Source organism: Camelus bactrianus, chromosome 19, assembly GCF_048773025.1.
Source record: "Camelus bactrianus isolate YW-2024 breed Bactrian camel chromosome 19, ASM4877302v1, whole genome shotgun sequence".
Lineage (NCBI taxonomy): Eukaryota > Metazoa > Chordata > Mammalia > Artiodactyla > Camelidae > Camelus > Camelus bactrianus.
Window position 1 is genome coordinate 46,245,114 of NC_133557.1, and position 18,096 is coordinate 46,263,209.

Genomic DNA, 18,096 nt, shown 5'->3' on the forward strand with positions numbered 1-18,096 from the left:
ACAAATGTCCACATAAAAACTCCTACAGGAATATTCACGGCACCATTACCCATCACAGCCAAAAAGCAGAAACAACACAAATGACTATCACCTAATGAATGGGTAAAGAGTGGGGCCCAGCCATGCAGTGGAATATTATTCAGCAATAGCAAAGCATAGACTACTGACCCAGGCAACAATGTGGACAAACATTTAAAACGTTACTCAGTGTGAAAGAAGTCAGTCACAAGAGACGGTTCCATTTACATGAAATGACTCATTTTACATGAAATGTCCAACACAGGCAAATCCACAGAGAGAGAACAGTGGCTGCCTGGGGCTGGGGGAGGATGGGGAAGATGGGAATGACTGCTTGTGCATACGGGGCTTCCTGTTGTGGGATGAAAATGTTCTAAGATTGACTGGAATGCACAATTCTGGGCATAGAGTAAAAACCACTGTACATTTTAATGGGTGAAATTGTATTAAAACTGTTAAGGACAAAAGCACCTAGGGCCAGTACTTTCAAATAGTAGATGCAAATTGCTTTTATTACAGGAAGAAGAAACTGTCCTCAGCATGAAAGCAGGAGATCTTCAAATGTGGGTAAACTGAAATTGGACAAGAGCATTTCACTTGAAACACTTGCTGAATGTACACGAAATATTCAGAAATAGGAAAATCAGTTTGACATCATGAAGAAGCATTCTGCTTCAAATGAAGATCAAGGATTCGTCAAGCCCAGCTGCTAAAAATGACCAGAGAAGAAACCTGGTTCTTAAAACAAGCACCAGAGCCAACAAGGAAATGGTGGTGAGGAAAGCAGGCGGCCGAAAATCTGGAACAGTTAGCTACAAATAATTTCTCCACTGAAAATTCAAGAATAAAATGAAAGTGATGCAATGCTGTGCTGGCCTCACGTGAATGGGCTTCCTCCGGTGCTCGACAGTTCTGTAACCCAGAATGAGAGACTCAGGAGAATCAGCATGGTTCCTGGCAGTTCCCAAGTGACTGCCCACCAGCACACTGACCACCATCACATCTGCCAGGGTTGTACTGCAGAGAAGAGACCAACTTCTAAAAGGCACAGGAAATGTTGACCAGGGAAGAAAAGGCTGCAGTCAGTCCTGGGACAGAGGCCCTGTGAGCAGAGGCCAGAAAGCTGCAGGTGAACTGCAGTTGCCCTGGGGCAGGAAGGGACCACAAGGAAGCAGATCTCAATTCTCTACTCTCTCTCCCTCGGGTAGGAGAGATAAACCTGCATCTTTCTCACCTGGAACTGTGGGTTTTGGCTTGCAGAAGTCTTACCTACAGTAAATGATTACTCAAGACTCTGTGGAAAAAGCCCAGAAATCGATAGGGAGTAGGGAGCCAACTCCACGAGCTTATCAAATGCTCCCATATTTATTGTGTATAATCAAAGGAAAAAGTCATTAACAGTTGTGTGATAGTAAGCAGGAACTTGGGGAAAGAAGGGATGAGAAAGAGATTGTAGAATCCACCATGTGTACAAAGTCTTAGTGTATCTTTAGGGAAGTCATGGGGTGAGGGGAACAAGATACATTCTTTAGATATGTGAATTACAAAGCAGACCACCAGACCAGCTAAGTCCTTGTTTTGGGGATAATAGACTATCTAACTGCACACAAGCCCAGCGTTTATAGCTGAGGGCCTGGGTCATTGCTTTACAATGAGCAGAGTGGTATCTAAAACCTCAACTATGCAACCAAAGCATTGTCTCTGCTTTTTAAGGCAAGAAGACAGGAGTGAGGATGCACAGGCGCTTGCTTGCAAAGCAGATACTAAGCTTTTTTTTTTTCTCCTTAAAGTTGACAGGCGGCTGGGGTCTGTTTAAATTTGTTAACCCAATCATGGGCTCCCACATGGAACCATTATGGAGGACACCATTGGGTGACAAATCCTGGCTCTGGGCCTTTTCCTGCCAGCTTCAGCCACTCTAGCAGGGTCTAGGCAGATCCCTGAATAACGATCCTACAGAACCACCCACACTCTTAACTCCTGGTGCTTGAAACTTAATTTTAGCTCTACACAACTTAATGTAGAAAATTTTCAGAAATAAAAGATATTATATTCATTTTATATCTCATCATAGGACTGATTTTTCTGATTGCTCTAAGCTGCTTCTTCTTGGTAAAGCAACTAATTCTGCAGGTGAATTCAGTACTTTCTTTGGGCATAACTAGCCAGTTTGGTCTCGCTGAATTCTATTGGTCAAATACCGATAACACTTAATTGATTTCATTGTTCATCAGTTTCAGCTGGGAATAGAGGGAGTGTCACTTTGTTCCTCAGCCCACCCTCAACCCTTTATCATCAGCAACTCAGGCCTCCAGAAACCAAAAAAAAAGCATTTGTTTCCCTTCTATACTTTCAACAAACCCAACAGGATACATCAGCCTGGAGAAAGAATTCAACACAAATGTTTAAACAAAAATCTATAACCCTGAAGCAACTCCATCTCCGAATCATGATACACAATGACATGAGATTAAAGCATGGGTGAGCCTGACCACCTGATTTCTATTCTTCAAAGGAAGGAAGGTTTTCCTTTATTTTATTATCTGTCATTGTTTCTGATTAAGCCAAAAACTAGTGTATGAAATATTTAAGCAGTGCAATAACAGATTTTTGTTGTATCAATTACAGAAGGCATTCAGAGGGGTTAGGAAAACTCACCTCTGTAAAAAATTCAAAATTTCTTCCCCTGTTAAGAACACATATACAACATGCAACAGAGAATTCAAACTCTTGTGGAGAGGAGCAAAAGCCACAGAAACAAAGCAAAGTCATTATTATGAGTCAATTCAAAATTTACTGGACAATCATGTTCAATGCATTCAAGAAAATTTAAAGGCACACTGCAAACCATTCATTTAATGATCTGCAGGCTAGACGAAGAATTTCTCTCTTTAATAGACAACAGTAATCAATAGGGTTCCCCACCAAACTAGGACCAAAGAACAATCAAGTTTTTAACAGTTCTGATAAATCAACATGTTCTAAATATCAAAATCCAGAAATTTTAAACATTCATTCATACCACAATGAAACACGCACTTAAAAAAAACAAAAAACCCAAAGAAACTAAGCACATAGATCATGTACCTGGATCAATGAGAACTTCATGTACCGCTGGAAGAAAGAACAAGCTATAGCCTTTTCCTTGAAAAATAAAACTACTTCTAAAGATAACTGCTAAAACACATTTCATCATTCATGTTGCCTTGAAAAATCTGAGGCACTTGTATCTGATTAGAAAAGCAATTCTGAGTAATACTATGTTACGATTCAGTGCCAGGTTGCTTTAGAATAAAAGAGAAAAGAAAAGCTACTGTTTCTCACATCCTGCACAGAGTGTGAAGGGCCTCCCTGCCGCTTTCTCCTCCCGTTTTCTAAGCTCATGCTCCCCAACCCTTCTGAAACAAGTATGAGAACGACTTATTCCCACCAATATGCCAAATGACAAAAGAATATCAATTTATTTGTGTAAATATATGCCTACAGCTTAAACTAGAGGAGAAATATATCAGAAGTCTATAAGGAACTTCTTTCTACATTCCTGAGATCACACACACAATCGTTCACAGAGACACAGACATATTCCCCCTGGATTACTGGGCACTTCACAAGCTTAGGACTTCCAACTTCTAGAAGATAACTTTGTAGTTAGTTTAAAATACAAAACTGTCAGTTTTGAAAGCCTTGATCATCTGCTAAACCATCCAATGTTCAAAGAGACCCAATTAGCCTTCTCTGTAGAATGTAATTTCTCATGATGGCAAAACAGACCCTAAGAAGTACTGGATCCAAGTCTTGTGTTTATCACTAGCTATGATCGTTTTTAAGCACATTAACAGATTCAGAAAGGCTTGTCCCAACAACATTTATTCTTATTGATATAGTATACGTGTTCAAATGCCTATACAGAGACTAGGTCCCATGATGGTGTTTAAGAGCTCTTTTGTGTATTGCAATATTTATTTTTAAGTGCAGACAAGGAGGGTGGGTATTACTCAGTTGTACAGCACCTGCTTAGCATGCAAAATATCCTGGCTTCAGTCCCCAGTACCTCCAAAAAAATAAATAAAAATAAGTGCATATTTAAAAATGAGTAAAGTTATAAAAAAAATGCAGACTAAAAACCACTGCAATCTAGGAGCCACAATTGGAATAAAAAAAACAAGTGTTTCTATCAAATATTGACTATATGCCAATCACAGAGACAACCACAAATCACACCTGATAAGCATCACGTGTGATTCTCAGCAACCCTACTAAGTAGACACGGATGAGAAACCCAGCACTGCAGATGAGGAGACGAAGCTTGGAGGAGCCGGGGACGCTGACCGTCCTGCTCCCCGTGACACCATGTCAGCCCAGAGCAAGAGCTGACAGAGCTGCACTGAGGGGACACCCAGCTTCATGGAACCTTGGGGAACTAGGGAGTCCCAGAAAACACTAAAAATTTTTCAGTGGAAAACCAGCTCAAATATATTACACTGTGCCACATTCTTTAAAAAGGGAACGTGACTGAGAAGTTTTTGATGCCTCCATGTCCTTTCTGCCATCATCAGTTACTTGCTCTCTCAGCACGACCAGTGATGATCTGGACCCCTTATGAAGTGCACTCAGATGGCAGAGCTTTTAATGCTGTTTTATTAAGTTTGTAAGACTCTGTCTATGCCTCACACAGGCGGTCATCCATCACTTCTCCCCGGTGTGGATGTACCACCTGAAATCATTCCTTTCTGCTTTTTAAAATCCCTTCATCTAATCCAGACTTTTCAACAGCAAAGAAGCAGCTCAACCACAGACAGTGGACAGCTTTTCACTAAATTACTAGAACAGCCCATCGGACTACCTGAAAGCCCTCTACTTCTATTAAACCCACTTCCAGGTACTTCATCATTTTCTGATTGGTGGACTTGGCCTCTGACTGGCCTACTCAGAGAGCTCCCAGCGTCACATCCGGGGATGGGAGAGGACCCTGCAGTTGGGAGAAATCAGTGAGGAAGGCGAACATCCTCCAGTCAGGTCTGCATGGCTAGAAGTGCGACAACGTGCTAAGAAATTATACCGTCATTATCCCTGGGCTCCCATGGACTGGTTTCAAATTAACCAAACTCATGAGACACTGATGCAAGAAAACCAGAAACTTAACTTATTAATGTAACAGAAGACGTGAAACTATGAACCAGACTGCAATATCAGAGTTCAACCATGAGTACATGTTCTCCTCCATGGCCCAATCAAGGGCAGCCAGTCACATGGCAAGTGTGGACAGAAGCAGTAAGGATTTCTAGATTAATTCAATGGACTGAATTTCTGTTATACAAACAGATCTACTGCCTGGAAAACAATTAACGCTAATCACGGTGCACTCTTTGTGGACAGTGGCCGAGACACGACTGTGAGCACCTGTGTGACTCTCCTTTCTCTGTCCTTTCTGGGCTAACTGATGCACAGATGTACAGAAATCCAGGGATGCAGATACATCTAAACACCCAAAGCCCATTTTCGGAGCCTCAAAGCCAGACAGCCAGGGTTTAAATACCAGATCTGCCACTTACTATTTCTGTGACCTTGGCCAACTTACCCTCTGTGTGCCTCAATTTCCACACTGTAAAGCTGGGATAAAAATCAAACTTTTCTTACTCGCTTGTTGAGAAGATTGAAGGATACATTTCTGTAAAACGCTCAGAAAAGAATGTAGCACATTTTTGGTGCTCAACAAATGTCAACTTAATATTACAGTGGTTTACAAGTCTCCTTTCTAATCATCTCCTGTGTTTCCTGGCTAGACTATGTCCCAAAGGAAATCCTTATTTCTCCTTTTATAAACTCTTGGGGTGCACCCTTCTGTTCCATCCCACCACCTGTTTAAACTGAGGGAGGGGATGCCTCCTCCCAACTCCTCTGGGCCATGGAGAGTGCTTCTCCCTTCACACCCCTGACCCCTGGCCAGCGGCTATCCCTCCTCACACTAACAGAGTGAGGTGTGATTCCAGGGAGACAAGCAGGGCATGTGAAACCCTTCCTTTCCCTGCAGTGTTGCCTACCCTTGGGAAGCACCTGGGATGCTCAGCTCCATGGCAGGACAGCCCTTTGCATTATGGGGCAGATCCATTCAAGGGAAGGCTCGCTGTGGCACAGAGATACCTGGGACAGGGTAAGTCTCTACTTCTGGTACACAGTATCACATCACTCATTTACCCACAGCCCTGAAGTTCATGGAGAACGTGGCTTCATCAGTAACAAAGAAGACATTTATCTCCTGCCTAGTCTTTTGTGTCATCTCTCAGTTGGCTGCTGGAGACATGTGTATAAGCATTGGATCCCCTTAGGCCCCGACATATATGAAGTAACAAAAAATTCTGTGGCTTAACATAGGTTCAGGGCGACTGTGTAACAGTTCTGACTCTGCTGATGCTAAATTATGGGTATAGGAACTATGGAACCTCCTCAAATATCTTTCATCATAAAACCAGCTTTTCTTATTTTCCTGTTCTTAGTAATTGCCAAAGACCATCAAATGAAGGCTTCACACAAAACAGCAGCTAAATTTTATGAGCCCTCTTGACATACCCACTGTGGTAAACACTTCACATAACTTCTAATTCTCACAATTCTACAAAGCAGATATGAGTGTCCCCATCTCACAGACGAGGGAAAAACTCAGAATGAACTGACTCAGGCTCACGTGGTTCAGTGGCAGCAAGTACACACAAACCCAAGTCAAAAAACTACACCCCTTTGTATATGTACCAAATCATCTCCCACCAATTAACACACATTGGCAGGGTCAATTCTCAGTGAACTCAACACACTTTTTAGCTTTAAGTTGCTCCAGAGGCCACTTCTTGCTCTTTTATAAAATCCCGGCCCACTGATTTCTAACACTGGAAGAAAAGTCCGATTTTGCCATTGTTTGCACAGCAAGTCTGAAATGTTCACAGCGAGATGACAGAATAAAACTAAGATATAAGCAGAATAATTTTTCCAGGTAGACAGACACAATGGACATTGTGCTATTCTGAAGCATTAAGCAAAGAAATCAAAATAAAATCATGTTTTTTAAGCCTTCTTTTATAAACAGGAATATTAAGACTCTAAGAAGGTGCAACAGCGCCACCTACGGCTAAAAATACCTTCCAGGTTCCCGGGAAACATGCAACACAAAAATTGCCTGTAGGATCAGAAAGGAGAATCAGGTAACTAAAAGCTTGTGTACCACATACTGCACTTTGCTTTGAGGGAAGGGAGGGGTATTCAGTATTTAATCTGATATTGCTAATACTCCTGAATATAAACAAAAGACACAGGCTCATGGAAACTCATCTTAGAAGAGGAAAGAATGCAGTCCAGCCACTTCATTTTACAGGAGGGGAGACTGAGACCTTGGATATGTCCTCCTGGCAATCCACAGCAAAGCTCTCCGAGGCCTCATGTCTTGCTCTGTAGCAAAAACCAACAGATCTGTACTAGGCCTATATTCATAAAAGTCACGTCTGTATTTTTCCAACAGCAGGTAATCAAAGTATCTTGCAAAATACTTCTCAAACAGCCAGGAAATCATACAAGTTTGTTGAAATACAAAAGCATTTATTTACATATTAAAACAGCCTGAGATTTATTCTCTCTATTAAAAATGTGACATGTCAAATCAAAATGTTGATATTTTAAAACCTGTTAAGAGTGCAGAAAAAATATCAAAAGTTTCTTTAATCACAAATGAGAGAAGCTTATTCCCTGAAAATGATCAATGCGGATTTTTCTAAACTTAATGGTTCTGGTCAGAATCCCACGAATTTAAAAGTCTGAGTGGATGTTTACACGACAACATGAATTCTGAGATTTAACACTACACATTCTGTGTAAATAATCTTCAAGGTCGTCTGCTTAAGGCAATTTAAGTATTCCCTGTCTCACAAGAATGATACAGATTTCATTAAAACTTCATACTGCACTAAGGAAAAAAAAACTGAATCCTTGTTATTTTAAGCCATATTCATATATATCATATATATACATACTGAATATGCATCAGAAATAAGCTACACTTTTTAGTATTCAGAGTTGATACTTCTAAAGTATCAGTCATTGTGACAGCACATTTTTATTAAGCACCTCTACGGTGCTTTGTATACAAGGCGTCTAACTCTCACAGTCAGACAAGGTAAACAATATTACTCAAATTTCACAAATAATGAAATGTACTTAAGCCATGAAAACAACTAACATATTCATCATCAGGAAAGAAAAGAGTAAGGATTTTACTTACAATACTCACTGACAATCTTTTCTTCCATACTAAGACTACATAAAACCAATTCAGTCTTTGTAAATTTTTCAGTCAATAAGCGCCCCTAGAGAAAAACAATAACATCGTTAGCACCGGTTGGATTTTCAAAGCCCACTTCTCTTTTGCACAATAATTATTTTAAATGTTTTGTTTTTAGTGCTTACAAAGCACTAAAATAAAAAAAAGATACCTTTTTAAGTCATTACCTGAGAATAAACATTTCTGAAAATGTACAATTTTAATTTATGCCAATCTGTCTCACATTCTCACTGGTGTCTCTCCTTTCAAGGCCTCATCAGGCTGAGATCACTAAAATCGGCCATTTATGGACTCAGAGGAGTTCGGGAAACCACTCAATGGGAGGCTGATTAGAGGAGCAATTCAGATTGCATCCTGTGCAGCCTGGATTCCAGCACCGAGCTACACACCACCAGCTGTGTGTGATTTGGGACAAGTTGGCCCATCTCTCAATCACTCAGCTGCAAAAAAGGAGACACTGATACCTACCCTCAAACACCTGCTATGAAGTAAAATATGAGGAAAGCACTTTAGCCTTAGGTAAGTGTCCACTCACAGCGAGTTTGGTCTTTATGATGATGAGGATGGCTGTTAATAAATTAAGCTAGACCAAAAAGTAGAAATCACCATAAAGGAGAAACATTTTAAGTCAATGAGCATTTCCTTTTGGATGGATTGCAGAATATTCTATTGATTTTTTTAATAAACCAAGTTTTGTCCAGTAATTATAGATTTACAGGTTCATGGACAAGTCTCCAGAAAAAGAATTAGAGGTCTCTCACCTCTGAATATTAAGAAAGTAAAGTTTAAAAAAAAACAGGGGGGAGATTACACTTCATTAGGGAAAGTATGTGCTTAGCATGCATGATGCCCTCAGTTCAGTCCCCAGTAACTTCATTTAAAAAAATTTTTTTTTAAGAAATGGAGAATTAAAGCAAAATGATGGCGGAATACAGAATTTTTTTAGAGACTCAACTCAGATTTAAGATGGGGAAAAAAAATCCATTTCTCAGAGGAATTCTTGAGAACTATGTAAACTGGGTCTGAGATGTCTAGTCTTTTAATATTATTCAAGAATTCATATTACCAAGTCTTAAAACTACCTGATAACCCACAGTGGTGATAGTGATCGTAACAGCTGCCAACACGGATCGAGTTCCGGCTAGGACTGCTCTGTTCTGACATCTCTGTCCCTGAGGCCTCACCAGGCTGAGAGCACTAAATTCGGTCATTCATGAGCATCACGTGTAAGTCCTACATTTGGGCTTCTCACTCCCCCCTCCCCAGCCCCTCTGAGGGAAGCATTGTTATCATGTTCTCCACCCGCAGATAAGGCCACTGAGGCACTGAGACTAAACCCGTTCCAGGTCACATCGGCATTAAAGGACGTCTGTATTTCTGCTGTTTTGCTTTTGACAAAGGAATCTGAGATATCAATTCAAGAGAGACAGTTAAATAATCAAGTCTGTCTGGTCTTCGCCTCAAAGAGCAGATACTATAAATTCCTGATGTAGGATGAGGCTGCCGCCACAAACTGACTCAGCTTGAAATTAATATCCAACATGAAGCAGCGGATATACGTAAATATTCACGAGTGTCAACTCCACTCACGGGTCTGGGCCCTTCACTGCCTGAACGGGGGTGAAATCCCCACCCGTGTCTGGGAGGGAAGCGCGGCTCTTCCCAGTCTCACCCAGGCTTCACGGGCTATTTCCACCCCCAGACTGTCCTCAACGATTAAAAAGCTCTCAAGATTTTTACACCATGCAAAACTAAAAGACATTTCTGCAGATGGAGCACTTTCTCAGGCTTAAACCTTTTTTGCCTACACTTAGCAAGGGGGAAAAAAGAAAAATGACTCTGCAAAGTCTCTGAGCCTCACCACTCACAGGAGTAGAAAGGCCACAGCAGAAGATGACTCTTCACATTGCAGGGTGAGGCCAAAATAAAGTGGCCCCAACAGGCACTCCCAGAGACAGCGCTCAGCAGTCTTCTGCACACTCACGGCTGTGCATCCCTCACCACCATCTATTTCCAGAACACTTCTTCACCCCAGAAGAGCACCCCTGTCACTAGCAGTCACTCCCTAACCCCCCTCCACCCAGCCCTTTGCAACCATCACCTGCTCTCTGCCTCTGCATGTGCCTATTCTGGGCATTTCAGATCACTGAAATCAAAATGTGGCCGTTTGTGTCTGGTTCCTTTCACTTAACATGCTGTTATCAAGGCTCGTAGATGTTGAAGTGGTATCAGCATCTCCCTCTTTTTTTTTTTTTTTTTTTTGAAAACGTTAAAGTTTATTAGAAGGTGGTAAGTACTGTCAAAAAGTGTATATTGGAATATAAGGGATTGGGTTTCAATGGTAAAAGGTCGGGTTGAGCAGACAGGGTGGACTTCCCAGAGCAGGAGGCCTTTTTCATCTTCCCTTTTATTTTTATTTTTTCTTTTTTTTCACTCTTACATCTGAATAATGTTGCATTATATGGAGATACTACATTCTGTTCATCCATTCAGCAGCTATGTATGGACGAGGTCCAGAAGAATGAGTGAAAATGGTGACTAACAGGGTTGGCATTTAAACAAAGGGCAAGATGTGCATTAAAAAAAAGCCAACCAATGGAGGCACAAGGAAATTCACTGCGTTTCTGAGCAAAGTGCATGCTTGCTTCAGCAGGATTACCGTGCAGGGCTGGGGCGGATATTGGCAGGAATCACGGTGAGGGAGTCACCTGAGAAGACTCTCCACTGCAAGCAGCTCAGACAATTCTCATCCCTCATCCTGTATTTTTAGAGCCATGTTTCTTGGTTTCTCTTATTTCAAGTAATAGCACTTTAACTATACATCTGATCATCTGCATCAGACCACCTTACATCCAAGCCACAGAAAATCATTCACTGACCGGAGCAGCTCCAGGACATAACGGTGATGGATCAGGGAGTACTTCAGCATCCCAGCCTGCAGGTATAAACCCCACATGTGCCCTGTTGATGTCAAGAAATTAAAATGCATGGAAATATCTCACTGGTGGTGCATGAGATCTGCCCCCAAATTGCCCCAAAATCATGATGGCAAAGAACTACTCAACCCGCTCACTACAAAAAAAAAAAAAAAAAAAAGCTAAGAAGGCAAATTTGGGCTCTTCCATTGAAAACCAGCAACCATCACTGCCAGTATCTGATGTGGAATGCTCCTGACTTCAAAAACCACTGTGCAGTTACTTTTCAAACGTGAAAGGAATATATGTATTCCACGTAGATGATATTACAGTAGGATTTTTCTTTTCAAAATTTCCAGTTGCAACATTAGAACAAGAGAGTTTTTGTTTCAGCTTTAAAAAAAAATCAATTATCTTCCACTATCTTAATGTTGATCCTATTTTTATTTTATAAAGGGAGCTATGCTGCATATTATAAACCAACTGTTTGGCTTCTGCAAACAAGAACTGTATGACTTCACTATTTCAGAGCAAACTTTAACGATGCTTTGAGAGGTGGGGCCTGTGGCGCTCACTAACTGCTCTTTAAATACTAACAAGGATTTGCTATTAAGTAATGCAAAGGCTATAAGTCCACATTAACTCAGAAACGAAAGAAACTACACCAAAACCTTACTTTATCATTTTTAAATATTCCGATTCTTTTGAATATTAAATTTCTTAAAAGATATGATTTCTTTTTGAGAAAAACAACAGCTGTATTAAATTTCCTCTCACCAAGAAAGCAACCTTTATCAAGAATAAAAACCCCTATGGAAATCCAAAAGACGGGACGTTTCTAGCTAAGTGAACATGCAGATCTGAACACAATCTTATGTCCTATCAGATCTCACTCGAACGAGCGCAACAAAGTACTGGGCTACCCTAGAACTTACATCTTCTGTTCCAAATGTTGGCTGAGCTAAGATCATCACACAAGGCAGGGAAGGAGAGAAGAGGAAAATCCACCTGGCTACCTCCATCTGTTTTCTTCCAGCCACAAGGTGCCGCTAGGGCGGCCCAGCTAACAAGCCCTCCCCAAAAGGAAATCCGGCATCCACACTGCCCCTGCCGTCCCCAAGCATCCCCGACGTCCCTCTCCCACTGGTCGCCTCCCAGCCTGTGAATGGTCTTCTAATGCCCCCCCAGTTGGTGGCACCCTCCCCCTCTTCCCCGCTACACACACACACACACACACACACACACACACACACATAGCCAGGGCAGCCTTCCCAAAGCACAAATTTGATTACATCAACCCCACTTCAAACGCTTCAGAGGCTCCCTGGTAGAGTTCTAGCCCCACCCCTGACCCTGACCCTGCTCACCAAGCCTCACCTCAGTACCGTGGTCCCCAGTGACCTCAGGGGACCCCTGTTTTGCTCCTACTTCCCACTTGCCTCCAGGCTCATATCGACTGTTTCTCAAGGAAGCCTTCCCTCCCTCCAACCTCCGCACTTTGTTCCTCTTTTCCTAGAACATTCTAGGCTAAGTCAACTTCTGACACTGCTAAGCTCCCAAGAAGCTAATAAATTTTGCTTATTAATGTGGGTCCACTCTCCCCTAAACACTCAGAAGTGCGCATGTTATGAATAAATGAACGACGGGGTGGGTCTCAAAGGGAGAGACTTACCTGCTCTCGCCCATCCCTGCCCTTCTTTCTGTAGAATATCAGAAGCAAAACCAGAAGTACCTTTCCTGAGAGTCACTTCCTGCTGACACCCTTCACTGCCTCCTGGGTCAGTTTTAGTAAAACCCAAGCTCCTCCAAAGCCCTCCTCCCAGGTCCTCTCCAGTGTCCTCCCCAGTAGGGGCACCATTCACCCTGGACCACAGAGGGCACTTTCCCCGGGTCCCCACCCCACAAGCCTCCATGTCTCTGCCCGGGCTTCACCTGCCACCTGAGCCACCTTCTTGACTCCTTCTCCTTGCTGACTCTTACTCTGTCCTCAGAACTGAATGTAGAGCCTATTTCTTCCAGGAGGTCCTCTCTGATAATGTCCTTTAGTTCTTGTCTGGGCTTCCTCTAGAGCAGCACTGCATGGCGACCAAATGGTGTTTGTCCACCCACTCCTTTGAGACCATGACATCTTGGAGGCCACGTGGGAAATAGGAGTGAGATGACAAGAGGGTAGGGAAGAGCTAAAAGCAAAATCAGAGCCCAAGTTCCAAATTTAAGGATCCTTTCTCAGAAAAAAAGAATAAAATGTTTCATACGTGTGTCATTTGGCTACGATTTTTGTGGCTCATGGAAAACAAGAGCTTGGTGTTCTAGTCCAAAAACCAAGTTACATGCAAAGAAATGTATATATTCATATATAAAGCAAGCCAGAACTGCTCAACAACAGTTTGCAGTTTAATTCCAAAGGAACTTTGATAAAGGCAATCTCTCTTTCTCCTTTTTTTTTTTTTTTTTTTCCTTGGAATCATATAGTTTCAGAAGTATTTGTATAACTAACTGATTGCTACAGCCCATGATTCTGCACTGGAGTGTTTGGGGTTGAGGAAGCCCAGATTACATGCACTGTGTAAATGCAATCACACCAACACACTGACAGGCGCCCTAGTGGCTGAGCTGAATTTTCAAAGCAGACAACCTTACAATGGAACACAGTTCTAAGTAGAAAGTAAGAAATGCAATGTTCTGTACTCAATTTCATACGTTATATGGGCCATTAACTGATAGTGCATCTTGTCTAATGAAACCCAAAAATAAATTGCCAACGTCGATTTTCTCCATCTGATCATTTTATGTTAACATTGGTTATCAAACCCTCAATCCATATGGAAAACTCAGGCTTACGCTGCAGCAGAGTTACATCCCGCAGAAGACAGCGGATCAAGGAAGAACTGGAGAGTTTCCCTTCAGAAGCTGCTAAGTCTGGTTTTGCCCCTGTATGTCATTTGCAACCACGTCATCGTCAAAGGAGTAAGGCCTTACATCTGTGGGGCGTAAAGCACTGCATTGCTTCCGAACAATCAAAGAACACTGAGCTTTGTGAAACAGTCCTGAGGCACTTAAATCGCACTTTTTCTGAAAGGCTCCAAAACTGACTCACTTCATCATTCCAGGTACAACAGGGAGGTACCGGAATTAGTAGATAAAACATGCACTTTAAGTCTGACAAGGCCCAGCTTGAATCCTGCTACAGCATTTACTAGCCGCTAAATGTACCAATACCTTAACCCCTCTGAGAAGTCTTGCCAATCCGCAAAAGGGGGCTGCCACCGCCCACATGGAAGGGATGGATGTGAATGGAACACGCAATTAGGGCAGCTGACTGGTACCTGACACGAGGCCTGGCTAGTTTCCCTCCGCTGCCCTTCTCCCCCTTTAAACTTGCACTGTTGCCTCTGGTAAGGATCAAGACCCCGCAAGAGACTGCCCGATTCTTTTGTGTATCCCCGTATACATGACTTACCCTTAGGAGGCCAGAAAAACTGCCTCCTCCTCAGTTACTGTCAATATTCTTTAGAGTTTCTTTTTAACTCTACTCAAGGTTCTTCCATGGTCTGAGCTTTGAAGGACCCGAGGTCTGGGGGAGCTCCTAATTAGAAGACACACCTGCCAGTGAGCAGAAGAGAATGGAGGAACCCAGGCAAGGCTGTTCTCACTCCGACCCCTGGGCTCTCCGGAGCCATGGGAAAGGCCTGTGTCCAGGGCACAGCCCAGCCATCACAGATCCCAGCCTGCATTTGCCAACCCGGACAGCCTAGACTCCTTCTATTTGCGACACTTACTTCTGTTCTGTTCCCCACCCAGAATGTGGTGGACTCTTTCATAAATTCTGGCCTGTCTCAAGCGAGACCAAGTCAGTGAAAAACGCAGTGTCGACATTTGGACCAGAGCATGAAAGGAGAAACAAAGCCTCATGGTCAGCATGATGGTGGTGGCCAAACACTTCCCCCGGTTGAGATGAACCATGGTAGGGGTGAGAATGCAAGGTTTGGTCGGCCAAAGCATCTTCCTTCACGGCTGACTAGGGTATTGGGATCTCACTACCGAAAAGTAACGACACGGCCGTCAGTGGTGGAAGTCAGCTGCAACAGACACGGAGTCAGCCATTTACTGCCAACGTGGGTTAAAAGTAAAGGCCAGTGCAGGGAGGCCTGCACGGCTGTTGAGGCAAACCACAGACCCGACTCTGAATGCCCACTGGATGAAGCAGAGTGGAACATACGGACCCCTTTAGCAGTCCCTGTGTCCAACAGATCCAGGTGAGCCAGCCTCCTTGGAGAAGGCTATGTTGTCCTGATACTCAGAAAAACCAGCCTCGTACAGGGAACAAAAGAGTGGCATGGATTTTGGACCCGATACTGCCCCTTTATGAATGCAAAGTAAAGTAAATGGCATAGGGGAATTTGAATGCAAAAAAAAAAAGTGACTGTTTCCTCCAACAGCGTACCCTGCAGCTGCTCAACCCTGAGCCTGCCACTTCCTCACCAGTGACTGCCGGGCAGGAAGGGCTATCACGCACGTCACACAGTGACAGCCAGGAACCGCGTGCTAAGTACTTTTTTGTAAAAGCAGATATCGAGCAAGGTGCTGCAGACTTTGACTTTACAAGTTTAAATACTCCATGAAAAGAATCCTTCAGCAGCCGCCTAAATCAATTCCCATCTCACTTCTTCAAAACAAACAAATTTAATAAGGGCGCATTTGTCACCAAATATGAGGAGGACCAAACAGGTTCCTCAAAGCAAGGATTTTAACAGGTATCAAACACCAGTGGGTGATGTGCTAACAAAGCAAATATTCCAAAAAACTAGAAAAGTAAAATGTCTAGGATAATACATGGATCAAGGCAGCTGTTAAGTTTTTGCTTTTTAAAGCGATGGAGACAGCACGGAGGGCGATCCAGCTATTTCCAATGCAGGGTGTGCACAGCCCACGTTTTCAGACGCAACAACATACTCAAAGGGCAATACAAGAGAAAAAGGAAAAAAGAAAAAGGAAAAGAGGAACAAGCGAAAATTAGAAACACACAAGAACAAAAATGAATTTGACAGCCTGTACAAGAATTTACATGAGTGTGTGAGGCCAGGGACGCAGGGACAGTGAGACCCATAATCACCTCCTGCTCCAGGGAAGGCAGGGGCCTGTGTGGAGCAGTGCTGCCGGGGGACACCAACGTGGTCAGAGCCCCAAACCAAAACTCCACCTACATGCGTCTAGACAGCTTTTGAGCTACAAATTGTGGTCACATTTCAGGCTGGACAGTTTTACTCACTCCCACCAAGAGTAGCAGGAGAGGATTAGGCTCTGCTCCTGCACCAAAGCATTGTTTTATAAATTAATGACTGTATAATAGTAAAAGGAACAATGGAGTAAAAGTGACTGGAGAAGAACGTGCTTGACCCGAGCTCACTGGCCGCGTTATCTCACTGACGTTCAGATGCTGGCTGGGTGCTTTTTGTACCAAAACAGACAGACCCACCAGGAGGGAGGTTTAATGCGCTGCTGTATTTTGATGCCGAGAACCATGCCTGGTACACGATTTTCTGGGTAAACAATGGTGACAGTTTCAACTGCTATGGGCTAAGCACACATCCAACTACTCTGCCAAATCCCAAGGACAGACTTGAAAAGGCAAAAACAAGCTGGCATTCTCTGGTGTGTCTACAGACTCAGAGCCAAGCAGTTGCTGAGCAAAAATGTCACCAGTTCCTCCTATGACAAAAGAGGAAGCACTGGCCACGGGGCTGGGGCATGGCTCCAGGCTTCCACTGCTCATGCAGCAGTCTGTCCAGGGGGAGAAGTTTGTCCCTGCTTACGTTGCACCGATGCACCTACCCGGACTAACGCCTGGGGGCTCAGCAGGGGGTGACAGGTGAGGTGAAAGGAGCCAGTCTGGGAGAAGCCCGGTGCTGGCAGCTGTGCCTTCAGCAGTGCCCAGGCTCCTAAACCTGCCACCTCATCTCCAAGGAGCAGAAGGGGAGTGCGGACATGTAGATCGCAGGGCCCTGTGAGGACAAGTACAGATCATTGCCATGACATGCCTTGCCCCTTCCTTAAGCCATAGAGGCATGCCCGGGGAGGAATTGAAAATTCATGCAGAGTTCGCCAGGCACCACACGCAGGTGGGACTCGGGTCCCCTGTGCCTCTCACTCACAGGGCTGGTCTGGACATTCTTTTTTTCAATTCTCTGGCACCTTCTTCTCCAACTGACCAACAACGAGAAATTAGGATCTGATCTTGGGTAAGTTCAAGAATCACAGAGCACCGCCTCCACAGTGGACCCGGCTGCACGTGCTAGGTTCTCCGACCGTCACCTATGAGACCGCCATGAGCGCTCTCCAGACTGAATGCCCGAGGCCGTTGGCCGGGGGTACACAACTTCCCTCACTCTCCCCAGCAAAGGGGGACCACCTCTTGGCAAAGGCATCTCAACCTCTTCTGCCCGAGGGACGGCACAATGGACACACGGGGAAACAGAGCAGAAAGTGGGGGGGGTAGGCAGCCCAGAAGAGCTCGTCTGCAATTTCGAGGCAAAGTGAGGCCTTTGACCTAATCACAGGGACAAAGTGAGGATGAACCTTTCCCTGCTCTGTCCCATACTCCGTAACACGCCTTTTCCTGCTTAAGGAGTTCATTCGGAAATCCCTGGCGGTGTTTCTGATGACCTAACCTGGCATGGTGGCTGTTGGGCATGAAGAGAGGGCCTGAGCCGTGCAGGTGCTGGGCCTAGGAGTCAGGAGACACCGGCTCCACCCCCAGCTCAACCAGAGTCTCGTTCTGCATCGGATTCAGCATCTCTTATCTAAGCAAAGGGATGAGACTGTCCAAGGACAGGCTGCCCA

General features: G+C 43.8%; 1 protein-coding gene across 3 annotated transcripts in view; it reads right to left on the bottom strand.

The window, feature by feature from the left end:
• LOC141574106 (trafficking protein particle complex subunit 9-like) overlaps window positions 1-18,096 on the bottom strand; it is a 59,837-nt gene that overhangs the window by 25,609 nt on the left and 16,132 nt on the right. Inside the window, exon 5 of one of the 3 annotated variants that reach the window (XM_074347867.1) lies at window positions 7,664-8,366. The exons of the other annotated variants lie outside the window; for them this stretch is intronic. Coding sequence (XP_074203968.1) covers window positions 8,354-8,366 — 13 coding nt within the window. The 3' untranslated portion in view covers window positions 7,664-8,353. Of the gene's footprint in view, window positions 1-7,663; window positions 8,367-18,096 lie in introns of those variants that run through there. 3 annotated transcript variants of the gene reach the window in all.